At 51.4% G+C, this 26571-nt stretch overlaps 4 protein-coding genes across 13 annotated transcripts in view; 3 read left to right on the plus strand and 1 right to left on the minus strand.

The window, feature by feature from the left end:
* UFC1 (ubiquitin-fold modifier conjugating enzyme 1) overlaps positions 1-840 on the plus strand; it is a 25086-nt gene extending 24246 nt beyond the window's left edge. For both annotated transcript variants that reach the window (XM_032260946.1, XM_032260945.1), the window contains exons 6-7: positions 130-220; positions 403-840. In XM_032260946.1, coding sequence (XP_032116837.1) covers positions 130-220; positions 403-480 — 169 coding nt within the window. In that variant the 3' untranslated portion in view covers positions 481-840. The remainder of the gene's footprint in view (positions 1-129; positions 221-402) is intronic.
* A 598-nt stretch (positions 841-1438) lies between these two features.
* USP21 (ubiquitin specific peptidase 21) lies at positions 1439-7643 on the plus strand. Its single transcript, XM_032260899.1, has 13 exons — positions 1439-1652; positions 2587-3207; positions 3965-4024; positions 4194-4314; positions 4538-4649; positions 4842-4997; positions 5480-5544; positions 5801-5904; positions 6088-6174; positions 6458-6536; positions 6764-6871; positions 6958-7072; positions 7270-7643. Exons 2-13 carry the CDS (start codon positions 2608-2610, stop codon positions 7358-7360), a joined length of 1698 nt encoding a protein of 565 aa, XP_032116790.1. The 5' UTR covers positions 1439-1652; positions 2587-2607; the 3' UTR covers positions 7361-7643.
* Positions 7644-7742: 99 nt separating this feature from the next.
* Positions 7743-13479, plus strand: PPOX (protoporphyrinogen oxidase). 8 transcript variants are annotated; one of them, XM_032260901.1, is made up of 13 exons: positions 7743-7807; positions 8762-8856; positions 9023-9157; positions 9292-9407; positions 9598-9730; positions 10039-10183; positions 10963-11153; positions 11930-11990; positions 12176-12294; positions 12681-12791; positions 12891-13040; positions 13167-13209; positions 13294-13479. In XM_032260901.1, exons 2-13 carry the CDS (start codon positions 8770-8772, stop codon positions 13434-13436), a joined length of 1434 nt encoding a protein of 477 aa, XP_032116792.1. In that variant the 5' UTR covers positions 7743-7807; positions 8762-8769; the 3' UTR covers positions 13437-13479. The 8 variants fall into 8 exon arrangements, with proteins under 8 accessions (XP_032116792.1, XP_032116794.1, XP_032116796.1 ...); XM_032260905.1 differs by lacking the exon at positions 7743-7807 and adding an exon at positions 8255-8593 and having other exon boundaries at positions 9260-9407; positions 10020-10183; XM_032260904.1 differs by lacking the exon at positions 7743-7807 and adding an exon at positions 8255-8593 and having other exon boundaries at positions 10020-10183.
* A 92-nt stretch (positions 13480-13571) lies between these two features.
* B4GALT3 (beta-1,4-galactosyltransferase 3) lies at positions 13572-20504 on the minus strand. Of its 2 annotated transcripts, none has more exons than XM_032260912.1 (8): positions 19921-20504; positions 18932-19077; positions 18302-18589; positions 17219-17454; positions 16403-16593; positions 16149-16271; positions 14487-14591; positions 13572-14349 (listed from the first exon to the last, which is right to left on the minus strand). In XM_032260912.1, exons 3-8 carry the CDS (start codon positions 18552-18554, stop codon positions 14076-14078), a joined length of 1182 nt encoding a protein of 393 aa, XP_032116803.1. In that variant the 5' UTR covers positions 18555-18589; positions 18932-19077; positions 19921-20504; the 3' UTR covers positions 13572-14075. The 2 variants fall into 2 exon arrangements, with proteins under 2 accessions (XP_032116803.1, XP_032116804.1); XM_032260913.1 differs by having other exon boundaries at positions 18932-19006; positions 19921-20464.
* Between the last annotated feature and the right edge of the window lie 6067 nt (positions 20505-26571).

Here is a 26571-nt window from a genome sequence, read left to right on the forward strand (position 1 = left end):
ATGCCGGTGTATCCATGACCTCTCGAAATACGAGTTTGAAGTCGAGTGTGACATTCCTATCACATACCCTACTACTGCCCCAGAAATTGCAGTCCCTGTGCTTATTCCTACGATGTGTCCCTCTCATAGGGGTGGAAAAATATGCCTGACGGATCACTTCAAACCTTTGTGGGCCAGGAACGTGCCCAAATTTGGACTAGCTCATCTCATGGCTCTGGGGGTAAGTTTTGTGTTTGGTATAAGAGGAAGAAGAGGGGTTAGGCCCTGAGCAGTACAGGAAAAGCAGCTAAGAGTAAAAGGAGCAACAGTGTCGTCCCTTAAGCATGTCTCCAGGAGGGAGTTTCTAATGGAACAAGAAGCACTGACCGGTTGTAATCTCACACGATTTTCCTTGTATTGCAGCTGGGTCCATGGCTGGCAGTGGAAATCCCTGATCTGATTCAGAAGGGCGTCATCCAACACAAAGAGAAATGCAACTAATGAAGGATCAAGCCACTGAGGCAGGGCAGAGGGACCTTTTATAGGTTATGATCCTGTTTTCCTATGCATCACACTTAACTCACGCAACTGCTTCCCTGAACACCCTCCACCTCTAGTTGTTACTAAGTAGCTGCAGCAGGCATTGCTGGGGAGAAGCAAACACCAAACAGTATCGCTACTTAGTTTCTAAGGCTGCACAGGGAAGGGAAAGACTGGGCTTTGGAAAATCTAGAGGCAATTTATATCCGCCCCAGGTGGAGCAACATGCGATCCTGGAGGCATGGGGAGTAACTGAAAGTGAGTACATAGTCTTTCTGGTTTCTGGAGATAACTCATCAATAAAAGCTGCTTCCTCTGGTAGCCTGTGGTTCTCATTCGGAGCTGTTAAGAGAGGGCAAGTGGGCTAAAACCTGAGACACATGAACAGTTATGCTGGGTTGGGTTGAGAGGGAGTCGAAAGTAGAGGATGCTCTGGTCAGGAGTGGGGAATGAAATGTTGACTGTTCTCCCTGCTGCTCAGATCTACCATTGTGCTTTAGTGGTGATCCCTGTGTTAGCCTGCAAGAAATGGTTTTGCAGGGCCAGCAGCACTTCTCGCCCTCCAGGGATCTTCCCATCCCTCTGTGAAGTGGTAATGCTTCTCCACTGGTCTGCGGGCTGGATCCAGGCCTGCAGCTTGCCACACTTGCACCCCTGCTGTCTGGGAAGGATCTGTGCTGTAACCCTCGTGGCCATACTACGACTGTCAGATCTCCATCCCTATGGCCTATAGGATGGGGCGACGGCACCCTATATCTCAGGGACTTGCTTTGGAGTCATGGATTAAAGCCCACTCTGGACAGGGTTGAGAACTAGCGGCCCTAAACTTGGCCGCGTTTCCATGGTGTCGATCGGGGAGTCTTGGGGGCGGGTTCACGCAAGCGCCAAGGGACTGGGTGGGAGGAGTTCGAGTATGGATGCGCAGGCGCTTTGAGAGACGGTGAAGCCGGTGGCTGCTGGCCGGGCGGGACCAACAAAGATGGCGGCGGCCCCTGCGGCGGGAGCGATCTGGGCAACGGCTGCGGCTAAAGCTGCAGCCGGGCCCACGGGGGGGCTGCACGGGGGTAGTAGGGGGTGGCCCTGAGCTGCGCCTGGCCCCGGCTGGCCTCTCCCGCCGCCTCACCGGGGGACAGGTACGGGCCGGAGCGTTATGGCATGGCGGGGTGTGGGGGGGGCGCAGAGGGAAGACTGCTCCAGACCCGAGAGGACACTCTCCACAAAGGCGCGTGGGGCCCGGTGGGACCCGGGAGAACTGGGCTGGAGGGACAGCATCCCTGGACCTCAGGGAATACACCGCCGGTTTCCGTAGCCAATCAGCGGCCTCGGCCTTTCTGCCCTCGAGGGGGGCGGACCCGGCTAAAGCCCTGCTGTGGTGGGAGAGGTGCAGAGATTAAGGGTCTAGGAGTTGTTCGTCCTCCAACCCCGATACTGCCCCCTGAACCTCGACACCATGTCGGAGGTCGGAGGTGGGGGAGGGAATGGATCGTAAGTCACCCATTTAGTCTGCTTCATTTAGCAGCCCAAAGGGGCAGGGATTTGAGGATGGAGGGCTGTCTTTTGGGCTGTTATTCTTGCATCTGCACTATCATTTGGTTGGAGGTCTTAAGTGACCCAAGGCACATCCTACTTTATTAGCCAGGTATGGGGTCCCATGTTATGTTAGAGCCCAGATAGAAGTTATCACTGGGTTTTCAGTAAAGCTGTATTCTGCAGGCAGGGGACGGGAGTATAGAAAGGGTCAAAGCCATGGGCTGCTATCTTTCATTCATTCGTTTACTCCATAGATACTAAGTATTTATACCAAACACAATGCCAGGTATTGGGGATATGATGGCTGATTCAGTAGACCTGGTTCCTGCCCTTAGTGCATATACTGCTCCCCACTTTTGTTGATGTGTAGTGGTGATGACTGAGCAAATCTAATGTGGAAAGTGAGAGGACAGCAAGATACTGGGTATGGAATGGTGCAAAGCAATAAGGGAAAATTAGTGTGGCAGGGTGCAGTACAGTAGCCTGGGTTGCTGTTTCCCCCCATGTTCAAATGCTGACACTCTCTTCTCCTCCCAGGTCCAGCCTGTGGTGTCCACAATGCCCCAGGCCTCTGAGCACCGCCTGGGCCGGACCCGAGAGCCACCTGTTAATATCCAGCCTCGAGTGGGATCCAAGCTACCATTTGCCCCCAGGGCCCGCAGCAAGGAGCGCAGAAACCCAGCCTCTGGGCCAAACCCCATGTTACGACCTCTGCCTCCCCGGCCAGGTCCCCCTGATGAACGGCTCAAGAAACTGGAGCTGGGATGGGGACGTACCTCAGGCCCTCGTCCCAGGGGCCCCCTTCGAGCAGATCATGGGGTTCCCCTGCCTGGCTCACCACCCCCAACTGTGGCTTTGCCTCTCCCATCTCGGACCAACTTAACCCGTTCCAAGTCTGTGAGCAGTGGGGACTTGCGTCCAATGGGGATTGCCTTGGGAGGGCACCGTGGCACCGGAGAGCTTGGGGCTGCACTGAGCCGCTTGGCCCTCCGGCCTGAGCCACCCACTTTGAGACGTAGCACTTCTCTCCGCCGCCTAGGGGGCTTTCCTGGACCCCCAACCCTGTTCAGCATACAGACAGAGCCCCCTGCTTCCCATGGCTCCTTCCACATGATATCCGCCCGGTCCTCTGAGCCTTTCTACTCTGATGACAAGATGGTGAGGACTTGACAGCGCACGTGGCCTTCATGCCCATGTTCCTCTATGCTTTTCTGCCATCCTCTGCCTTTCCTGTCACCCATTTCCTTCAAGTTCCTTTCTCATACCCTTGAGCCTCCCAGACCCTTTTCTGGGTTGTTGGTGACTCCCCAGCATGGTATGCTGTTTCGGTCCCCAGGGAATTAGCCCAACTATTTAGAATTCTTCTTTAGGTCCCCAAGTCCTTCCTTTCTCTTGCTGCACCTTCTCTGCTGGGACTCTGCCTGGGCCTAATTAATCTCTGGAGCTAAAGAGAGGCAGGCTCAGAACATCTTAGCAAATGTGGTTGCACATTTTCTGAGCTAAGTAAGCTAGGCTGATTGCAATTGGAGTCAGCAGGAGAAGGGTCTTTGAGAAGGGGCCACGGGGGCAGGAGGGGGTTTTGGGGGCAGAAAGGTGGGAGTGGTGAGCAGCTGGGCAACCATGCCAGTCCTTGGGGAGTTGCCCCAGGAGCTGCAGCGACGGCTAGCTGAGCAGAGGAGTAAGTGGGCAACAGGTGGGACAGCCATGGCTGAGTCCGTGGTACATTCAGCTGTGATGGGCTTACTGCTCGTGACCAGTGAGGTAGGGAGACTAGAATACCTAGTGAGGGGAATAGGGTAGAGTTTGGGGATGAAACATGCATGGGATGAGGGAGGCAGTGGGCAGCATGCTGTTGAAAGGATGAAGTGCCAGCTAGGATATATAGGAACTTGCCGATTGTACTCTGACCTTCCAGGCTCATCACACACTGCTTCTGGGCTCTGGTCATGTTGGCCTTCGAAACCTGGGAAACACGGTGAGGGCCATTCTCTTTTTCCTCTCTAAAAGGAATGTGAAATGGTGCTGGGGCTGGGGAAAACCCGCAAGCTTGGGGAAGGCATGTGGAAGGAAAGCTCTGAAGCTCTTTTAAGGCTTTCTGGGCAATGGTCTGGAGAGACAACAGCAGTGTCCCTGCTGCTCCCCAGTGCTTCCTGAATGCTGTGCTGCAATGTCTGAGCAGCACTCGACCTCTTCGGGACTTCTGTCTGAGAAGGGACTTCCGGCAAGAGGTGCCTGGAGGAGGCCGAGCCCAAGAGCTTACTGAAGGTGGGACAACAATTCCTGCTCCCTCTGTTCAAGTCCCTTTTTCCATAGCCACTTGCAGGTCCATCTGCCAGTGCTGGTGGCCCTCAACCCTTAAATCTGGCAGTTGTATCTACTTTTCCCACTGCCTACTTTCCTGAAGGTTGTTTTTGCCCTCTTAGCCACCTGTTGCTTGCCTCTTCCAGACACTAACCTTTGTTTCCCTTCCCCACTCATATCCCAACAGCCTTTGCAGATGTGATCGGTGCCCTCTGGCACCCTGACTCCTGCGAAGCTGTGAATCCTACTCGATTCCGAGCTGTCTTCCAGAAATATGTTCCCTCCTTCTCTGGATACAGGTGGGAGAGCTGGAGGCTATGGCGTTTCTCTCTGGCCGTGTCTAGGGGTAGGGCCAAGCAAGGGCCTTGGCAGCACTGTTCTGAGCCTTGTGGTGTTCTTTATCCAGGAGGTGGGGACTGATATCTGGGCAGGGAATAGTGTCTGTGGACTAGGAGGGTGGTCAGTTGCCCATACTCTTTACCTGGCTGTAGCCAGCAGGATGCCCAAGAGTTCCTGAAGCTCCTCATGGAGCGGCTTCACCTTGAAATCAACCGCCGAGGCCGACGGGCTCCACCAATCCTTGCCAGCGGTCCAGCTCCCTCTCCACCCCGCCGAGGAGGGGCTCTGCTGGAAGAACCTGACTTAAGGTAAGGGTCGCTCCCCCTACCTCCTCTCCCCAGTAGTTTATCAGCAGCATTCACACTTCATAGAACTGAACTAGTGAAGATTGAAGATGTAGGGTCCAGGGAAACCCTTTAGTACAGAATATAGTGTGAGTAACTCTTCTAAGAAATGGAAGGAAGGAAGAGGGGGAGTCTATGGGGAGCAATGGAGGCAGAAGATCATGCTAGGGATGTCACCAAATCGAAGGAGAAGGGGATAATTAATTTACCAGTAGAGGAAGACAGCATATTCTTCCCTTGTGTACATTCCTTCCTTTTCCTCTCACCTTGGATTTCCCTAGAAAGTTCCCTGAGGCATTATTTCTTTGACTTTTCCTTGAAATTTAGGGAGGGAGCAGGGGTATGGGTGGGGTATAGGGCTTTGTGGGTCGTTTTGGTGGGCGTTGGGGGTGCCCAGTGTTCCCATTGTCTCACGGGTCCTTCCCACTTCCCTTGATCTGTGGTAGTGATGATGACCGAGCCAACCTAATGTGGAAGCGTTACCTGGAGCGAGAGGACAGCAAGATTGTGGGTATGGAACGGGGCAAAGCAATGAGGGAATATCAGTGTGTGAGGTGGTACAGGCTTGGGGGGAGGAAATCGATACTATCAAGGGGTATGGGAACAAGACTGGATGATGCAAATGTGAAGTTGTGTGAAGAGTTGGTTAGAGTGTTGGTAGTGGGAAAGGAAGGGTCAGGCAAAGGGGCAGGAAGAGATGGAAATCAAGAAATCATCTCATGGCATCCAACAATGACTTTTTCTCCTGTCCTTGTGCTTCTGTCTAGACCTGTTTGTGGGCCAGTTGAAAAGTTGTCTCAAGTGCCAGGCCTGTGGGTATCGCTCCACGACCTTCGAGGTTTTTTGTGACCTGTCCCTGCCCATCCCCAAGGTGGGATTCCAGAGGATTCCAGGGTGGATAGGACAAGGGCTCTGTGACCCAAGCCTACACACCTCCAAAATGTGGGAGGGAACCCTGTGGGTCTCTGGAGCAGAACTGAAGCCTGGATTGATTGAGAAGAGTTGGAAAAGGAAATTCAGAACATGTTGACCCTTTCTTCCCCTTTTCCCCCAGAAAGGATTTGCTGGGGGCAAGGTGTCTCTGCGGGATTGTTTCAGCCTTTTCACCAAGGAAGAAGAGCTAGAGTCGGAGAATGCCCCAGTATGTGGAGGTTCACAAGGGTTATAGTAAGGGTGGGAGACCTGGGGGGACTTCATGTGGATAAAAGGGATTGCATGATGCCTTAGAATGGGGAATCATATTTATGTATCTGGGTTTATGTAGGAGTCTCAGACGCGTTCTAGTACTCCTGGGGCAAAGGCGAGATGCCAAGAGGATCCAGCTGTAATTGGGAGCACACTAAGTTTGTTTGTGGATAGGGGTGTCAGAAAAGCCAATTGAGGTTAGGAGCACATTAACCTAACACTGTTTGCCATTTATTCAGGTGTGTGACCGATGTCGGCAGAAAACTCGAAGTACCAAAAAGTTGACAGTACAAAGATTCCCCCGGATCCTCGTGCTCCATATCCTAATCTTCAGATTCTTTCTTCTCTTGGGGTACCTCCCATACATTCTCTTTCCTCACATCTCCATGTTTCCAGAGAATTGAATTTTCCTTAGGAAAAGGCTGCCACCCACCTTTCCACAAGCCACTCTGCGCGTGTGTTGGGAGGGGGAAAGAACAGCCTTCAGGACAGAAGTCCCCCTCAGAGGCCCTCTGCCTCCCAAATGCTCCTTAACCAGGGCTTAGATCTGAATCGATTTTCTGCCTCCCGAGGCTCCATCAAGAAAAGTTCAGTAGGTGTAGACTTTCCGCTGCAGCGACTGAGCCTAGGGGACTTTGCCAGTGACAAAGCCGGTGAGTCTGGTGGGGAAGGTTCTAAGGAGCTGAAGGAGTGGGGGCACAGCTCTGATTTTAGAACTTGATCATCTCCAACCTCGCAGGAAGTCCTGTATACCAGCTGTATGCCCTTTGCAACCACTCAGGCAGCGTCCACTATGGCCACTACACAGCCCTGTGCCGGTGCCAGACTGGTTGGCATGTCTACAATGACTCTCGGTGAGAAGAGCCTCCTATTTACATCCTGCCCCATTCCCACTGCAGCCCTGACTCTCTCCCCTTCTGTGAAGGAGAGCAGAGTGCCAGGTGAAAGGAGAGGTGGAGGTCTTGCCTGATCTCTTCTTGGATGCTCTGATGCAGGGAGGAGGGGGTAAACCGAAATGGCCACAACCTGTTCCCGATCTCCTTTTTCCTAGTGTCTCCCCCGTCAGTGAAAACCAGGTGGCGTCCAGCGAGGGCTACGTGCTGTTCTACCAACTGATGCAGGAGCCACCCCGGTGCCTGTGATGCCCTATCTAAGCCCTGGCACCTGTGAAGCCCTTTGAACACCCTTAAGCCCCAGGCTCCCCATTTACCTCAGAGACGTCTATTTTTGTGTCTTTTTAATCGGGGAGGGGGGAGGGGGTGGTCGTAGCTCCATTATTTTTTTTATTAAAAAGTACCCTTCCACCTGGAGGCTCCCTTGTCTCCCAGCCCCATGTACAGAGCTCACCAAGCCCTTGCCCATGTACAGCCCCCAGACCCTCTGCAATTTCACTTTTTGTGAATAAATTTATTAAGAAAAAAATGATGTGCTTATTTGTATTTTTGCTTAGGGGGTGAAACAGGACTGGGCTAAATTGGAGCCTTCCTGGGACCCAGTTCCCTCTGTAACAGGTGGGGGCGCTCTTAGAGCCGAGGGGGAAGGTTTCGGGGATGGTGCTGGACCCGGACCTGTGCGCCCCAGCAGTGAAGGTTAAGTACTGGGAGGAAAAGAGGGAAGGCACACTTGAGTGAGGCTGCGGGGAGGCCTGAACTAGAGTGCAAGCTCTGGGGCGACGGGTTTGGTGGGCGATGGGGGCTGACGCTGTTGACAAACACGGTACGTTGCCGGGCGGCCCTAGCTCCCGCAGGCCCAGTCTGTTGCTAACATCAAGGAGCTGTTTATGGAACCGCCTCCCCGTGGACCGGTCTCGTGTCCCTATCTACTCTCCCTAGAACCAAGCTTCTGGAGCCTTCCCTCCAGGGTTGTCACCCTAGCTGGGCGTACGAAGCTTGTGCTAGGGAATGCTAACTCCCCAGCGCTCGCCGCAGCGGCCCTAGGGACGGCAGTGCCGGGTACGGCCGCTCACTTCCACCTTGGCGCTGACGCCGTTAACCTCCGACTCTTCCAGCGGCCGTCGCTCCGCCTCTGCCAGTTCAGTGATTTCATTGGTGAACGTGATCCGGGGCCTTCCAGCGCTCGCCAATCCAGAAGTAGGAGTGATAGGGTCAGGCGTGTGCCGCGAGAATAGAGTGGACGGAAAGTCGGAGAGACCGAAAGGGTTGGGGGTGGGAGTAGCGGATTAGAAGCACTTGTTGGCCTACCTAGGCGTGGGAAGCAGAGCGCATCAGAACTCAGGCGTGCTGCCCGCCGCCGGAGTCCTGCGAGGGCAGATAGCTAGGGTGTGGCCCTTATCTGCACCCAGCGGAGCGCCGGCGGGGTACGGTCTTAGGACCTCGACCTCCTCCCTCATTTTCTCTCATCCCTACCTCTTGTGGGTGAGTCCTGGCCCCTGGACGGGGACCTCAGTGTTCCACCAGCCCATCCGTGCACGCATAGTTTCCCCTAAAGCAATGAGTGGCCGGGGGTAGAACTCAAAATCGGCGGGGCTTCTGGAGCGCAGGATACCCCCGGTCTGCCTGTCCATATCGCCCCCTTTCCCCTAGGTTTCCCCATGGGCCGGACCGTGGTCGTGCTGGGCGGAGGCATCAGCGGCTTGGCCGCCAGTTACCACCTGAGCCGGGCCCCCTGTCCCCCTAAGGTGAGTGTTCCACTTGTGCCAGAGGGAGCTTCATTTAATGCCCTTTTCCCATTTCCATCAAAAGCTAGATGGATCCTGGCCCGCCGAATGTGCCTCTTCCCCTCCCTCGTGACCTCTCACCGGCGGCTACAGGAGGTGCTGCAGTGTCTCTCTCTCTTGTCGCCAGGTGGTCCTGGTGGAGGGTAGTGAGCGTCTGGGAGGCTGGATTCGCTCCGTTCGAGGGCCGAATGGCGCTATTTTTGAGCTTGGACCTCGGGGAATTAGGCCAGCGGGAGCCCTAGGGGCTCGGACCTTGCTCCTGGTGAGAGGCTTGTGGGTGTCTAGGAGAGGCTGTGGAGGGGCTTTCACTGGGGAATAGAGTTTAGGAGAGGAAGTATGTTTGGTGGGTCAGACCTTCCCTTAGTTTCTCCTCTTCTGAGGGCATGTGGAGAGCAGGTTTCTGAGCTTGGCTTGGATTCAGAAGTGCTGCCTGTCCGGGGAGATCACCCAGCTGCCCAGAACAGGTTCCTCTACGTGGGCGGTGCCCTACATGCCCTACCCACTGGCCTCAGGTAACACCAACACCTCCTTACTGTACCCCCTTTTGCTATGCCCTCATCCTCATATGCCTCCCATATATTTCTTTATCTTCCTGTCAACCTTCCCAGCAAAAGGGAGCCAAATGAGTGAAAATGACCCTAGCTCCTGGAGCTGGGGAGGTATGTCAGGAGCCTCCCCCTCACTATGCCTTTCCCCATGCAGGGGGCTACTCCGCCCTTCACCGCCGTTTACCAAACCTCTGTTTTGGGCTGGACTGAGGGAGCTGACCAAGCCCCGGGGCAAAGAGCCTGATGAGACTGTGCACAGTTTTGCCCAGCGCCGCCTTGGACCTGAGGTGACACCTGCTCAGAGGCCCCAAACCTCTTCCCTCCTAAACCAGCTTCAGAGCTCTCTATTCGAACCTACCACCTAGGGGCTCTTCTGTATCACTTGGGGATGCCCTCTTCTCTTCATACCCCACCCCCTCATGCTTCCCAAAACTCATTATTGGGAGTGAAGGCCTTCACTTCCATCCTTCTGTCATAGTGTGAATGTTCCCCAACCCAAACCCTATCCCACCCCCATTCCCTACCAAATAGGGGCTGTGGAAATGAGTCAGTGCAGATTATTCTTTGGCTCCTCAGTCCCAGTCTCACCCTCAAGGTGGCGTCTCTAGCCATGGACAGTCTCTGCCGTGGAGTGTTTGCAGGCAATAGCCGTGAGCTCAGCATCAGGTCCTGCTTTCCCAGTCTCTTCCAAGCTGAGCAAACCCATCGTTCTGTATTACTGGGCCTACTGCTGGGGCCAGGTGAGGGGGATTGGTTCAAAGGGTGAAGATATTAAGGACTGCCAAAGTGAGGGACGGGGGACAAGGGGTGCTATTCAATGATTTTTTTTTTTTTTTTTTTTTTTTTTTTTTTTTTTTTTGACGGAGTCTTGCTCTGCCTCCCAGGCTGGAGTGCAGCAGTGCAATCTCAGATCGGCTCACTGCAACCTCTGCCTCCCAGGTTCAGGCAATTCTCCTGCCTCAGCCTCTTAAGTAGCTGGGATTACAGGCACCCACCACTACCCTCAGCTAATTTTTAAGTACAAACATGTGCCACCATGCCCGGCTAATCTTTGTATTTCTTTTGTAGAGAAGGAGTTTCACTATGTTGGCCAGGCTGGTCTCGAACTCCTGACTTCAAGTGATCCACCTGCCACGGCCTCCTAAAGTGCTGGGATTACAGGTGTGAGCCACCACATCCAGCCTCGATGATCCTTTTTTGTTTGTTTGCAGCTGAGTCTCACTCTGTCACCTGGGCTGGAGTGCAGTGGCACCATCTTGGCACACTGACACCTCTGCCTCCCAGGTTCAATCGATTCTCCTGCCTCAGCCTCCCAAGTAGCTGGGATTACAGGCACCCACCACTACCCTCAGCTAATTTTTTGCATTTTTAGTAGAGACAGGGTTTCACCATGTTGGCCAGGCTTATCTCAAACTCCTGACCTCATGATTCGCCTGCCTAGGCCTCCCAAAGTGCTGGGATTACAGGCATGAGCCACCGTGCCCAGCCCCTCGATGATACTTCTTTGCTTCCTCTGCAGGGCGGACCCCACAGCCAGACTCAGCACTTATTCGCCAGGCCTCGGCTGAGCGCTGGAGCCAGTGGTCACTTCGTGGAGGTCTAGAGATGTTGCCTCAGGCCCTTGAAACCCACCTGACTAGTAGGGGGGTCACTGTTCTCAGAGGCCAACCAGTCTGTGGGCTCAGCATCCAGGCAGAAGGGCACTGGAAGGTAGGGGAACCCCTGGAGTGTAATTAACCTGTCATCTTTATCCGAGTTGTTTAACTAGGCCAGGGCCAATAGGACTGGAATTCCTCATTGTTTTTGTGCCTTAGAAGCTACTTAGACATGGGCTGCCCCAGAATCCTAGATCCTATTTGTGTGACTCTTCCTCAAAGACCCTATGCAAGTCTGTAGATAGAAGTAGTACTTATAAGTGGCTTAGAGTTAGGGGAAAGAACCCAGCTTTGCTGGGCATGCTGGCTAACGCCTGTAATCCCAGCACTTTGGGAAGCCGAGGCATGCAGATCACCTGAGGTCAGGAGTTTGAGACCAGCCTGACCAACATGGAGAAACCCCGTCTCTACTAAAAATACAAAAAAATTAGCCGGGTATGGTAGCACATGCCTGTAATCCCAGCAACTCAGGAGGCTGAGACAGGAGAATTGCTTGAACCCAGGAGGCAGAGGTTGTGGTGAGCCAAGATCATGCCATTGCACTACAGCCTGGGCAACAAGAGTGAAAGTCCGTCTCAAAAAAAAAAAAGAACCCAGCTTTACTGAACATTTCGGAACAGCCACACTGGCCTGTCTGTTCCACTTCCTGGAGTACACAGAGGAGTGATTCTTGTGAAGTCTATACAGTCACCCAGTCTCTTCATCTTGGGTCAGTATGCAGTCTTCCTGGCCACATGGGTGCCTGGGAAACTGAGAGTGAGGCATCAGAAGTCTCTTTTCACTCATCAAATTCTCATTTTCTGGGTCTCTCAAATGTTTTCATTCTCTCAGGTATCTCTAGGGGACAGCAGTCTGGAGGCTGACCATGTTATTAGTGCCATTCCAGCTTCAGGTAATGGGATAGCCACCTTCCCCTTCCCCCACCCCTACCAGTGAGAGGCAAAAGCTGTACCTTCTTGGGCCAGCAGGACCACACCATGCTCCTGAACTGATTATCTCTATGGGAGTCTAATCCCAAAGAGGACTGACAACTGTAGTGGGAATGCCTCCTGAATCAGGCCTCTGCCTTACCTCTAGTGCTCAGCAAGCTGCTGCCTGCTGAGACTGCACCTCTGGCTCGTGCCCTGAGTGCCATCACTGCTGTGTCTGTAGCTGTAGTAAATCTGCAGTACCAAGGAGCTCATCTGCCTGTCCAGGTATGATAAAGAAGGGAAGGAGAGGCTGAGTGCAGTGGCTCACACCTGTAATCCCAGCACTTTGGGAGGCCAAGGTGGCTGGATCATGAGGTCAGGAGTTTGAGACCAACCTAGCCAACATGGTGAAACCCCATCTCTGTGAAAAATATAAAAATTAACCAGGCGTGGTAGCACACAACTGTAATCCCAGCTACTTGGGAGGCTGAGGCAGGAGAATCGCTTGAACCTGGGAGGTGGAGGTTGCAGTGAGCTGAGATTGTGCCATTGTACTCCAGCCTGGGTGACATAACAAGACTCGGTTCCTCCCTCCCACCCCCCCAAAAAAAAGGAGAGACAGGCTCAGCTAGAGCCCTTTCCTTCTGACCCATGAATGTCCTTCTTTCTAGGGATTTGGACACTTGGTGCCATCTTCAGAAGATCCAGGCGTCCTGGGAATTGTGTATGACTCAGTTGCTTTCCCTGAGCAGGATGGGAGCCCCCCTGGCCTCAGAGTGACTGTGAGAGGAGGAAACTTTGCCTAGTGGCATTTCCAGAGGGCTCCTCTGTGCTCTAGTATAGGCAAGGCCAGACTGATCAGTGCTATATTCCCTCCCTAGGTGATGCTGGGAGGTTCATGGTTACAGACACTGGAGGCGAGTGGCTGTGTCTTATCTCAGGAGCTGTTTCAACAGCGGGCACAGGAAGCAGCTGCCACACAATTAGGACTGAAGGAGCTGCCGAGTCACTGCTTGGTCCATCTACACAAGGTAAGTTGGGATAAACTTCTCTCAGCTCTCCGTTGAAGGCCTTGAACACAGGGAACATTTGCCACTGTATGTCAGCCAAGGCCTGGGGCATCAATAATAAACTTTCCCTGCATCCTCTCTTCTCAGAACTGCATCCCCCAGTATACACTAGGTCACTGGCAAAAACTAGGTAAGTTGGGAAAATAGCTGGGTTGAGGGGGGCCAAGGGCATCAGGCCCCCAGCTATAACATTCCTTTCATGCTTTCCTTCCAGAGTCAGCTAGGCAATTCTTGGCCGCTCACAGGTTGCCCCTGACTCTGGCTGGAGCCTCCTATGAGGGGGTTGCTGTTAATGACTGTATAGAGAGTGGGCGTCAGGCAGCAGTCAGTGTCATGGGCACAGAACCTAACAGCTGATCTCCAACTCTCACTCATGAAAATAAAAGTTGCTGGAGCTTGACTTGGTCTGGCTGTTCTATCACCTATAGGCATAAAAATGTAGGGGGGAGCAGAGAGGCAAAGTGTGCCTGGGATGCAGAAAGCAGAAGCAGATGCGAGACAAAGTCCTTTATTAGAAAATATATCAAAATCCCAGCCCCCTGAGCCAGGACCAGAAGAGGGAGCTATTCCAGCATGGGCAAAAAATGCCCAGGGAGGGGCTTCCTTCACCAAACTACTTCCCAGGAACCATAAATAGAATAAATATTCACAGAGGTCCCAGGAGAAGCCAGATCACTCTTCTCTCCATGAAGAGGAAGGGGCTTGGGGTCCAGCCCTGCTCCTACCCTAGGGGCAGGGACTCCCAGGAATCGTCACATAAAATCATGACATCAAGGATTCACAGTCATAAGCCCTACAGGAGACCCTAGAAAGAGGGGCCCCCTAGGTCTAGAGGAGCCCAGCTCCAGTCCAGCAGTGTGGAGAGACCCCTGGCTCCTAACACGGCACCAGAGTTCAGTTCCCCCACAGCCCTCCGAGAACAGTGAGGAGCTGAGGGTGGGGAGAATACAACCCTGTGAGTTCGGTTTCATGATTAAGGTAGGCAGGAAGGAGGAGTCAGTGTGAACCTCGGAGGGCTGTGTGGTTGGCAGTAGGTGGAGGCCCAGGCCTGGCTGGGGGCTGGCGTTGCAGCATCTCTTGACGGAAGGCTTGGGAGGAACCAGGTGGGTAACGGGGCCCAGAGGGAGCCCGAGGACCCCGAGGGTCAGTCCCAATGTCTGCTGTGATGTTGGTATAAAGAGGACCCAGCTCTCGAGCCAGCAGTCGGTATGTCAGTGAGTTCATACCATCTTGCGTCCAGGAATTCTGGGTACGGACCAGGAGGTCAAATCTGAGGGTTAGAAGTTGGAGACTAAGACACAGAAAGGAAGAGCCAGAAATCTAGGGACTTTTAGGAGTTTCCTGGCTAGGGGTACAGAACCCTGAGGATCCAGTAACAATTACCAGGCAGTCCTTCCTTCTTCCTACCTGTGGGGATTTTCCTCGTTGCCCTTATCTCCTCGATGCTTCACCATCTTATAGTGCCCTACAGATGTGGGGGGCCGAGAGATCTTCATCCCAGCCAGGCGCACCCTATGGGAAAAGTGAGGGGATCATGGAGGATCCAGAGTGCAAACAACTATTGCTCAGTAAGCCAAAAAAAAAAAAAAAAGAGCCCAGGGCTGCTGAAGTCAAACAGAAAGAAGGAAACGGGTGAAGAGAATGTAAAAGCTGGATGTATCCAAGTCCTCAGGGCCCAGTGCCAGTCACCCTGGAGCCTTTAAACAGTTGGCAAAGGTAGGTTTGCACCTCCTCCCCTGGCTTCCTAAATGGCTCCTAGGAGCTGCCCTTGCAGTCTAGGAAGGACACAGAGAGAGGCCATTCTGTCAAAAGGATAAGAAAAGACTAGGAGTTGCAGATCCAAGCTCAGCAATTCCTATTTAGAATAGTGACTGAGCTACCCCAAATTCTCCCACATCCCCCATGTTAAGAAAAAGGTAAGCCAGGTGCAGTGGCTCACACCTGTAGTTCTAGCACTTTTGGATGCCGAGGCAGAAGGATCACTTAAGGCCTGGCGTTCAAGACCAGCCTGGAAAAATAATGAGACCCTGTCTCTAGGGGAGGAAAAAAAAAAAAAAACCTCGCAAGAAAGAGGCCAGGCATGGTGGCTCACGCCTGTAATCTCAGCACTTTGGAGGCCAAGGTGGGCGGATCGCCTGAAGTCAGGAGTTCGAGACCAGCCTGACCAACATGGTGAAACCCCATCTCTACTAAAAATACAAAATTAGCTGGGCATGATGGCAAATGCCTATAATCCCAAATACTGGGGAGGCTGAGGCAGGAGAATCGTTTGAACCTGGGAAGCAGAGGTTGCAGTGAGCTGAGATCGCGCCATTGCACTACAGCCTGGGCAACAAGAGCGAAACTCTGTCTCAAAAAAAGAAAAGAAAAGGGTAGAACCAGGTAATCAGGACCTTGAAAGAAACAAAATCCACCTCTGACACAGAAGCATGGCGTGCAGATGGCCTGGGAAGTAACTAGAAGAATATTTATATACATTTACAATTCATAGGGTGCTTCACACACATACAGAGGATGAGAATTCGCAGAGATGTCATCACAGAGGACACAGGGGGAGGGTAGGCAATTGGTCCTGCATACCAAGCCCAAATATTCATACCACAGACATGAAATTGGGCCAGCTGAGGCTGAAGGTCAGAGTGTTTCACATGCTTAAAATGAGTTGGCCCTGTGCCAATGGCACAGGCCTTTTACAAAGTGACTCTGGGATACAATGGAGCAGAGTCCTTCTCTCCTAACCCCATAGGAAGTGGTCTGGCTGGAACCCTAGCAGAAGGCAAGACTAAACTGTCTCTGGGCCGCTTTCCAGCTCTGGAATCCAGTGATACCATTTCCTATTGATCTTATGTCCTCTCCCAAGAACAAACTAATAGGAGACTGAGGGATGACACAATGGGCAGCAGCATGCAAGCCCGACCTGGGTATCCTGAAAAGACTAAGGGAAATAAATGGGCTCAGTGCAAGACCAGGGAGCTAAAGGTTAGTGTTGAAGGACTATGGCCAGAGGTGGTCTTAGAGGACAGGAATCCAGACTGAGCTCAGGTGGGAGGGGGTGGCAGGAAGTCTGACCTGGTAGCAATGTCATCATCCTCACCACCCCAGCCCCAGTATTCATTGGGGAAGCCATTCATCTTCAGGTACTGGTCAGGAGTAAGTGCCGAGACTCCTCCGAAGTACTGGGGGTACGGGAGGCTGGGGAGAGAAAGATTCTTGCATGCCACAAGTCTTCTGGGGAGACATCCCCAACCACAATCCCCTTGGCTCTCCTCCTTCCACTGGACAGTGGGCTTCCCTGTTTCCCAGCACCCTTCCATGCCCTCTACCTGTATCCAAACTTGTTCATAGCAACAGCAACATGGCGGGGTCCCCGGGGGTCACACACATACAGATTGTGGTCATTTTCTGGCAAGAGGTCCACATCGTGCAAGAACAGGCAGTCCCACTCTTCATCACGCAAGGCCTCTCGCACCCCAACATTCAGCAGTTTTGCCCTGTTAAATGTTCCATTTCCAGCCTGGAAGATAATGGAGGGGGACCAGACTATGTCTGTAGGTGGCATGGAGAAGAGGGGGCTAAAGAATAAAAGTAAAAAGAAGGAAATCAAAGCGGGGTGGAGGGAAAGGAGAATGAAAAAGAAAGACTATCTTTTTATTTTTCCATTTAGTCATTTGACAAATCTAGCTTGTGTATTGGTATGGGCCTGATACATAGATGCTGCTGTCTAGCATTTAATCCTGACAACTGGCAACAAACAATGGTGTGGTGTGGAACAGGTGGTGTAGTAGGTATCTTCTGCTCTTTCCTCATGTTAGATGGTTAAGTTTCTTGCTCAGAGTCATATATGTAAGAAGTGACAGAACAAGAATTTTAGCCCTATTGTGTCCAATTCTAAATATGCACAAAGCATTCAACAAAGGAAAAATCACAGAAAAGTGTAGGACAGTGGGAACAACCTAAGCAGATTAAGGAGAGGTATGGGACTGACAGATTTGGAAGAGCGGTGCCAGGTGCCTGTCCACACTCGACAGTCTGGCCTTGTTAAAATTATTCCAGGGACCCATTAGATGTGAGTGGAATGGCATGTGCTTGAGGAGTCCTTAGAAGAAAGAAAGTAAAAATGAAGTGGAGATTGGGGGTACCTGGTGGATGACATAGATGCCATAGGCAAGCTGCTGGCGCTGCAAGAACGGGTGCAGGTGGTAGAGCAGCAGGCGCAGGTGGTGCTCCCGGGCACGATGGGGCACAATGATGGCTGTCCGGGAGCGGGGCTCACACCCTGCAGGGCGGTACCGGCCCCCTGGTTCTACCCGGGGATTCCGCTCCACAATCTCTGCCAGTGATGGCACTGGGCTAAAGGACACCGACACAGGACCCACTGTTGGGAAGGAATGGCAAGTAGAGGGATCAGAGGGGTAAAGAGAAAAGAATCAAACTAGGGTCTGGGAATACTTCTGGCACTGGCAGTCTGGTTCTGGGGTTAAGTTCTTAGCGCTCACTCAGAAATCTCACATGCCTTGAGTGCCCTTCATTGGGACAGCTCTACAAAGGCTGGAAGGTGTAGGATCCTTAGCTAGCCTACTTTTCTCATTTTAGGGTTGCATAACTTTCTCCTGTCTCACAGGGTTGGAAGCTACAGTTGAAGGCTGGAGAGAACAAGACTTGCAACTAATTAAACCAGGGCTCATCTACAAGGGAAACAATTTCTAGCCTGGGCCAGGAAAAGCCCATAAAGGGGCAGGCAGTAGAAAGTGTGAGATGACTCATGCCTGTAATCCCAGCACTTTGGGAGGCCGAGGCAGGTGGAACACGAGGTCAGGAGCTCAAGACCAGCTTGGCCAAGATAGTGAAACCCCATTTCTACTAAAAATACAAAAATTAGCTGGGCGTGGCAGTGCCTGCCTGTAATCGCAGCTACTCAGGAGGCTGAGGCAGGAGAATTCCCTGAACCCGGGAGGCAAAGGTTGCAGTCAGCTGCGATTGCGTCACCGCACTCCAGCCTGGGTGACAGAGCAAGACTGGCTCTCAAAAAAAAAAAAAAAAGTGGAAACGCAACAGTCTAATCTAAACTCCGAATTCAGAGTCCACTCTATCTCAACCTCAGCCTATCTTCAGAGTCCATTCTCCTCTTCTAAGTCCCACTCCTGCCACTTCATGCCTCCCTGTCCCCAAGCCTCCTGTTCCCACACCTTGTCCTTCCTTTCACAACCTCCTCCTGCACTTACCTAAGAGAGGAGATCGTTCTGGACAGTAGGGCAGATCTTGAGGAGCTGGAGGACCCCCTGGGGCCCCAGGTAGGTGACTGAGGTTACTGTAGACATCACGAGGATGAGAATAGTCAAATGTTGGCCCCTGATCTCGGCCAAATAGGGCACTGAGACTTCGGAAGCCCCCCAATGACAGGTACATCATGACAGCCAGCTGGGAGCCCACAAGCAGGGCCAGCGTGCAGGGCCGCTCCAGCAGCCTCCGCAACATCCTGGGGGTGAGATCTAGGAAGGGAAAGGGGAATTCTAGGGGTAGGCAGGAAGAGAGCAAGCCAGCAGAGAGGTCAGTGGGTAGGGATGAAGGTGGTGCCAGGGGTAAAGGGGAAAAAGAGGCAGAGAACAAAGTCACAGAAGGGAGCACACAGGTGCACAGTCATGCAAGGAAACAAAACAATGTCACCACCAGTAGCCCTACCACCTGTCACTTCAGCCCAAGTTTCACTCTCTTCTACCTCCCCCCAAACCACTCCTACCATCTACTGTCAGTCCTCACCCCCACGAATGTTTACATCATTCAAGTCTCATGTTCATTTCAGAAGTCTCTAGAATACCCCTCTTCCAATTTTAGAGGGGAAGAGATAGACTCACCTAGGTTCAAGCTGTCTTCTTGGGGATCATGGGGGCTCCAGGGGGTCCCGGGGGGACAGAGATGTGAGGCATTATCTAAAATTGGAAATGTCACAGAGGGCAGAGAAAGGCTCCATCTAGCACTCCAGCAGCAAATCTGGGACCAGCTGGAACAGAAGTGGTAAATGATAACTAGCCACCTGCACCGCCAGAGACCAGGATCAGGGTGAAGCCGGTTTCCCAGCAGGGGAAGTGAAGCAAAGTGGTTGGAAAGGAAGAGGAGGAGCAGGAGATGGTAGGTCCCTTGCCTCTCTCCCGTGCTACTCTGGAATGACAGTGTCAGGTTGATACTTAATCACCCCCGTACCTCCATCCCAACAGGACAGACTTGTTTGGGGAGTGGGGATAGGACAGCTAATGGAAACAGTTTTCCCCCAGACCAAGAACCCGTTCAAGTGACGACAGGGTCATGACAGGACCGTGGAATGGACTAAGGAGTACCCAGGGCGAAGGAGGAAACAGGCTCCTTCCGTTCTTCCTGTGCCTGGGCGCCAGCTCCTCAGGTGCAGAGACCATGACCACCTGGGAGCTGAAAGCAAACAGCCCCGGAGCTCGGCGGAGAGTAAGGTGTGGGTGGCGTCCTCTACCTTTTTTTTTTTTACCTTTCCCCCGTTCTGGGGGTTGGGAGGAGGGTTACTGCTGAAGAGAAGGGGAGAGGAAGAGCAGGGGCAGAGACGGTTGGGGTGGGTGGAAGGGCTCACCTGGAGGGGCGTGGTCCGCGCTATACAGGGGGTTCAAACCCAGCTCTTTCGGAGCACGCCCATCCCATCTCAGTCTCCAGCTTTTGCCCTACACTGCAACGTGAGCCCGCCCGGCCCCCGTCCTTACTTCCACCTGGGACCCCATCCCTGCTCAGGCTCGTCTCCAGGCATTACTCAAACTTCTCACCCTCTCGACTGCCCGAACCTTTATCCCAGACCTCCGCCCCCACGCGTCCCCAGTGTACATACCCAGTCTTTTACTGCCTGTCGTCACCGCCACCCCGGCAGCCGGGCAAGCATCACTGCCGCCATCTTGGAAGCGGGCGCCGCGGAGGCGGAGCCTCGCGTCACGGGGCGTGGCCTCGGGGCGGAGCAACCCGGGCTGGGGAGGCACAGGGTCTGAGGCACCGCGTGGCCGGGGGCTGGTGCGGGAGCGGTGCCGGGCACTGTCCGCCTTGAACGCATCGTGGGCTAGCCCTTGGGGAGCGGGAGTGGGAACTCAGGTCCACTCCGCAGACTGCTAGTGGGATTTCATTTCCTGCCCCTCAGATTTATGAAAGCAGAAGCTCAAGCCCTTCCTTTTCCTCTGGGCCGAGACTGATCAAGAGGCCAGTGAGCCGGTTTCTGGTGCTCCCGCTGACCTCATTATCACCCTGGGGTTTGCTGAGCCCTCTCCCAGTGTCAGTGGCACCCCTGCAGCCTAGTGCCACTTCGTATCAATTGTTCCTCACGCAGGCTACAGCGTTGCGGACTGCTCTAGCGCATTTTTGTATTCCCATGGAATCTCGCAGGCCTGGAAATAAAAAAACGATTAATAAAATAACGAAACATTGAATGTGGAGGGAAAGGCAGAGTCTTCTTTAAAGTAAAATTGTGTTTCCCCAGATATTAGAGTAAAATGGATGCTCTGCTCTGTTAATATGAAATATGTTTACCTTACGACAAACACTTGCCCCCGGGTATAAATTGTGTTCCTTTGAAGCAGATGTTCACGCTGAAGAAACAATCAGAGACTTGAATAACTCACAGAATCTGCCTCAGAAAGCCCATGATATTGTGTATCTTGTATGGAAGGAGGGATGTAAACAATATAATGTGATAAATATGCCGGCCTACAAGTGGCAACTCATTCGTACATGGAGATGCCAGAAAGGCTTCCCAGAAGTGACGGCTAATGGGAAATCTGAAGGACTTATGTAGTATCTCCTTCTGCTTTAAAGAGTCTGTTTTCATGGAAGTTATTTTACAATTCAGTATAGGTAACTGATCTGCATGCAAATTCTGTCCTGTCTGGTAGAGGTTCAATTAACCTGCTACTCCCCACGTTGTGGGAAAAAAAGGCAGCTTGGAGCTGGGCACTGTGTTCGCGCCTGTAATCCCAGCACTTTGGGAGGCCGAGGAGGGTGGATCACTTGAGGTCAAGAGTTCGGGAACAGCCTGGCCTACATGGTGAAACCCTGTCTCTACTAAAAATACAAAAATTAGCTGCTCATGGTGGCACATGTCTGTAATTCCAGCTACTTGGGAGGTTGAGGCAGGAGAATCACCTGAACCTGGGAGGTGGAGGTTGCAATGAGCGAAATCTAGATACTACACTCCAGCCTGGGTGACAAAAGTGAAACTCCATCTCAAAAAAAAAGAAAAAGCAGTCTGGGCCTCAATTTTCATATTCATTTCTGTTTTCCTGATCCATAAATATGTCTATTCTCTTGATTTTCTCTTGTATTATAACATCTGCTAGTTGTTTTGTTTGTTTGTTTGTTTTTAAAGATGGGGTTTCACCATGATGGCCAGGCTGGTCTTGAACTCCTGACCTCAGGTGATCCACCCACCTCAGCCTCTGAAAGTGCTATGATTACAGGCGTGAGCGACTGCACCCAGCTCAACATCTGCTAGTTTCTTCATGAGTTAAGTAAAATCGACACGTGTTCATTTTTCTCTTAATTTCTTTTTTCCTTCCTTCTCTCTCTCCTTCCTTCCTCTTTTTTCCTTTCCTTTCCTTTTCTTTTTTCCAAATACCCAGGCTTCAAGGCAAATGTGTTCTTTTTATTTTTTATTTTTATTTTTTCTGAGATGGAGTCTTGCTCTGTTGCCCAGTCTAGAGTGCAGTGGCTGCAACCTTCGCCTCCCAGGTTTAAGTGATTCTCCTGCCTCAGCCTCCTGAGTAGCTGGGATTACAGGCACCCACCACCATGCCTGGCTAATTTTTGTATTTTTAGTAGAGATGGGGCTTCACCAGCTTGGCCAGGCTGGTCTTAAACTCCTGACCTCATGATCCACCCGCCTTGGGCACCCAAAGTGCTGGGATTACAGGTGTGAGCCACTGCGTGCAGCCTACGTATTCATTTTGATATTGACAAAGACCCTCTCCTTAATGAAACTTTCAACAGGCTCCTCTGAGACCTCTTTTTGACTAGGTCTTGTCCTTTGGCCCTGTCTTGGACCTGCCTAGCCAATTATAGCAAGAATCCTGCCAAATCAGTTTAGGGATAATTCCCTGCCCACTTCTCCATCCACCCCTGATATCTGATCTATCTCATCACCCTCACTTGCCTTCAGGAAAGATCCTATTACGTCAAGGTCTGTTTAGCAAGCATCCTCCTAGCCTTGATGTAATTTTCCTTCCATCTACTGACTGATTCTGCTCATTGACTATTGCAATAGTCCAGAAGAGTCTTCCTTACTGTTTTAACAAGTGTCAGAATAATTTTTTCTTTAACAGTATGAGCGTCATAATTTTACCTTTTTCTGAAAATTACTTTTTTTTTTTTTTTTTTTTTTTTTGAGACGGAGTTTCACTCTTGTTACCCAGGCTGGAGTGCAATGGCGCGATCTCGGCTCACCGCAACCTCCGCCTCCTGGGTTCAGGCAATTCTCCTGCCTCAACCTCCTGAGTAGCTGGGATTACAGGCACGCGCCACCATGCCTAGCTAATGTTTTGTATTTTTAGTAGAGACGGGGTTTCACCATGTTGACCAGGATGGTCTCGATCTCTTGACCTCGTGATCCACCCGCCTCAGCCTCCCAAAGTGCTGGGATTACAGGCTTGAGCCACCCACCACACCCGGCCTTTTTTTTTTTTTTTTTTTTTGAGATGGAGTTTTGCTCTTTTGCCCAGGCTGGAGTCCAATGGCATGATCTTAGCTCACTGCAACCTCTGCCTCCCAGGTTCAAGCGATTCTCCTGCCTCAGCCTCCCAAGTAGCTGAAATTACAGGCATGCGCCACCACACCCTGCTAATTTTTGTATTTTTAGTAGAGACAGGGTTTCTCCATGTTGGTCAGGCTGGTCTCAAACTCCTGACCTCAGGTGGTCTTCTCACCTCAGCCTCCCAAAGTGCTGGGATTACAGATGTGAGCCACTGCGCCTGTCTGAAAATTAACTTTTAGCAGATGAGCAGTGTTCCAGGCAGAGGACACCATAAGTGCAAAAGTCTGGAAACGAGGAAGAAACTACAGAGTTTGGAAAATTAAAACTGGGCCCCCAAGGCTGGACAGTAGAGTGAAGGGAATGTTGAGATATGAGACTGAAGAGGTAAGCAGGTGCCAGATAACGAAGGACCCCACAAACCACATTAAAAGAGTTTGGATCTTATCCACAGGGTGAGAAGAAGACATTAATGTGCTGTAAATAGAGAGCGCCATGATCAGAACTTTAGGAAATGTGGAGCACTCATTGAAGTAGTCAAGACCAGAGGCAGAGAGACTATTTAGAAGGTTACTGCATGAATAAGATGAAGCTCACGCAAAATAGGTAATACCCGTGGGACTGGAGGAAAGAAAGTACCTTTGAGAACTTTCAGGAGGCAAACAGACTTAATTGACTGGATGTGCCAACTTAGGTGTTGGGCTCCACGAGGACATCCAGATTTCTAATTTGGACCACTGGGTGGTGCCATTTAATGAGAAACAAAACAGGAAGAAGCACATTTGCCGGGAGGAGTGGAGGTGACAAACTTTAGACATAATGAGTTTGAGGTGCCCGTGGGGGCTCAAAATGAGATAATGCTGGGTTTAAATACAACAACAGCTTCAAAACCCATTGGCTGTGTACTGAGCAACACACTCTCTGGATTTCATCTGTAAAATGAGCTCTAGTCTTAAGGGGTTTTGTGATAATTAGTGAGCTCTATGGAAAACTTTTGAGCACAAGTAGAAGCCAAGACAAAGCCTTGATATTATTATTATTATTATTATTATTATTATTATTATTTGGGAGGCAGAGTCTCACTGAGCATGGTGGCTCACGCCTGTAATCCCAGCACTTTGGGAGGCTGAGGCAGGTGGATCACCTGAGGTTAGGAGTTCAAGACCAGCATGGCCAACATGGTGAAACCCCGTCTCTACAAAAATAGAAAAATTAGCTGGACATGATGGTGGGTGCCTGTAAGCCCAGCTACTCGGAAGGCTGAGGCATGAGAATTGCTTGAACACGGGAGACAGAGGTTGCAGTGAGCCGAGATCTCACCACTATACTGCAGCCTGGACGACAGAGTGAAACTCCATCTCAAAAAACAAAGAAGAAGAAGAAGAAGAAGAAGAAGAAGAGAGACAGAGTCTCACTATGTTGCCCAGGCTGGCCTCAACTCCTCAGTTCAAGCGATCCTCCCACCGTGGCCTCCCAAACTTGATTTTTTTGTTTGTTTGTTTTATTTTTATTATTTTGTGTAGCTTCTGATATATTATAACTCAAAAAGCCTTGTTTTTTTAAGGAGCACACTGTGTAGCGGAAAAGACAGACTTAAACAGGTCATTGAAATGTGGTTCTTGGCTGAACATTATTGCTGATGCCTATAATCTCAGTACTTCGGGAGGCTGAGTTAGGTGGATTGATTAAGTTCAAGAATTCAAGACCAGCCTGGGCAATATGGCAAAATTCCCTTTCTACGAAAAATACAAAATTAGCTGGGCATGGTGGCTCTCGCCTGCAGTTCCAGCTACTCATGGAGCTGAGGTGGGAGGATCACTTGGACCCAGGAGTTTAAGTCTGCAGTGAGCTGTGGTCACACCACTGCACTACTCCAACCTGGGTGACAGAGTAAGACCCTGTGTCAAAGAAGAAAGAAAGAAAGAGAGAAAATGTGGTTCTCCTAGAGGACTCTTCCTTTGAGCCTCTGCTCCTCCATCACATCCTGTCTTGCAGGATTGACCCTCACTTTCTATCCCTTCTCTATCTAACCATCTTCTTTTAGAGTCAGAGACTCACTCTGTCACCCAGGCCGAAGTGTAATGGCCTGATTATAGCTCATTGCAGCCTTGAACTCCTGGGTTAAGGTGATCCTCCTGCTTCAGCCTCTTCAGTAGCTAGGACTACAGGTATGTGCCCAGCTAATTTGTTTTTTGTGTGTGTGGAGATGGAGTCTCCCTCTGTTGCCCAGGCTAGTCTTGAACTCCTGGCCTCAAGCGAGCCTCCTGTGAGCCACCACAAAGGCCTATCTACTATCTCCTGGCCATTCCCTCACATTAATTTGTAAGCTCCCTGTTTTCAAGAACCTTTACGTCCGCTCTGTCTCACCCTGGCCACACCCTGGACCTAGCACCTAGAACTGTTATGTTTCTGAAAACTTCAATTTTCATACACTGGTTTCCACCACAACATCCTGTCTTTTTATATTCTGAATAAATCCTGGGGCCCATAGTGACCCAGTCAGGACATATAACACAATAGAAGAAACCCAGTCTAGTAACCAAAAACTAATTTAAATCTCTACTTAATTTATCAAGGAAACATCAGAGGCAGGGGAAAGGGCAGTGGAACAGGAGCACATTTTAATGGACAGCCCAACATGTTAAAATCCTCTCTCTCTGCCTAGGGTGGTGGCTTATGCCTGTAATCCCAGTACTTCAGGAGGCCAAGGCAGGCTGATCACCTGAGGTCAGGAGTTCGAGACCAGACTGATCAACATGGTGAAGCCCCATCTCTACTGAAAATACAAAAATTAGCTGGGCATGGCAGCACATGCTTGTAATGCCAGCTACTCAGGAAGCTGAGGCAGGAGAATCACTTGAACCCAGGAGGCAGAGGTTGCACTGAGCCAAGATTGTGCCACTGCACTCCAGCCTGGGCAACAGGGTGAGGCGCCATCAAAAAAAAAAAAAAAAATCCTCTCTCCCATTCAACATTTTCTACTTGGATGGTATTTCTCCCCAAAACTATCCCTTCCAACTCCCCTTAGCCCACACTGTTTTTCCAGATCTCTCTCCCACTCAGCTCTTTCTCTTACCATATTATCCTCCAGTTTCTGGTCTGTTCTCTTTACCTCACTTTGTTTTTGTTTTGTTTTGTTTTGTTTTGTTTTTGTTTTTTAATTTCTGCCCACAGGAGCGCTAGCCCCGCCTCCCTGCATCCCCTCACTTTGGTTTTGTATAATGTAGAAGAAACTGAACCTGACCTAACAAACAGAAATCATGCCTCCCTGACATCCTCCCACCATCCATGGTTTCCCTGCAGTCTTACAGCTTTTTTTTGAAACAAGGCCTCATTCTGTCACCCAGGCTGGAATGCAGTGGTATAGTCACAGCTAACTGCAGCCTCCACCTCCCGAGTTCAAGTGATCCTCTCACCTCAACCCCCACCCCATTCCCTGAGTAGCTGGAACTACAGGTGTACACCACCAGGCCTGGCTATTTTTTTTTTTTTTTTGTATTTTTTAAGACCAGATTTCATCATGTTGCCCAGGCTAGTCTTGAACTCCTGGCCTCACGTGGTCGTCCCACCTCGGCTTCCCAAAGTGCTGGGACTACAGGTATGGGCCACTGTGCTCAGCCTTACTGCTTACTGCTGTAAGGGGAGACAGACACCTCCTCCAGAAACACTTCTGTGACCTCATATTCTGTGCTAGGTGCCCCTCCTCAGTCATGGCGTCCATCACACAGGTCTGGAATGTTTGTCCTACCTGAC

The sequence above is a fragment of the Sapajus apella genome, unplaced genomic scaffold, assembly GCF_009761245.1.
Source record: "Sapajus apella isolate SASKATOON/1434 unplaced genomic scaffold, GSC_monkey_1.0 scaffold119, whole genome shotgun sequence".
NCBI classification, from domain to species: Eukaryota; Metazoa; Chordata; class Mammalia; order Primates; family Cebidae; genus Sapajus; species Sapajus apella.

What these genes read in the sequence shown, in the direction of transcription:
- USP21 (XM_032260899.1), top strand. Translation starts at nt 2,608, where the DNA reads ATGCCCCAGGCCTCTGAGCACCGCCTGGGCCGGACCCGAGAGCCACCT. An exon ending in AGCCCAAGAGCTTACTGAAG is followed by an intron (nt 4,315 to 4,537) that starts GTGGGACAACAA and finishes ATATCCCAACAG; the next exon opens with CCTTTGCAGATGTGATCGGT. An exon ending in CCCCCGGATCCTCGTGCTCC is followed by an intron (nt 6,537 to 6,763) that starts ATATCCTAATCT and finishes ACCAGGGCTTAG; the next exon opens with ATCTGAATCGATTTTCTGCC.
- PPOX (XM_032260901.1), top strand. Translation starts at nt 8,770, where the DNA reads ATGGGCCGGACCGTGGTCGTGCTGGGCGGAGGCATCAGCGGCTTGGCC. An exon ending in AGCGCCGCCTTGGACCTGAG is followed by an intron (nt 9,731 to 10,038) that starts GTGACACCTGCT and finishes CTCACCCTCAAG; the next exon opens with GTGGCGTCTCTAGCCATGGA. An exon ending in TAGTGCCATTCCAGCTTCAG is followed by an intron (nt 11,991 to 12,175) that starts GTAATGGGATAG and finishes CCTTACCTCTAG; the next exon opens with TGCTCAGCAAGCTGCTGCCT.
- B4GALT3 (XM_032260912.1), bottom strand. Translation starts at nt 18,554, where the DNA reads ATGTTGCGGAGGCTGCTGGAGCGGCCCTGCACGCTGGCCCTGCTTGTG. An exon ending in ATGAACAAGTTTGGATACAG is followed by an intron (nt 16,272 to 16,402) that starts GTAGAGGGCATG and finishes TTCTCTCCCCAG; the next exon opens with CCTCCCGTACCCCCAGTACT. An exon ending in GATGATGACATTGCTACCAG is followed by an intron (nt 14,592 to 16,148) that starts GTCAGACTTCCT and finishes CTTTTCCCATAG; the next exon opens with GGTGCGCCTGGCTGGGATGA.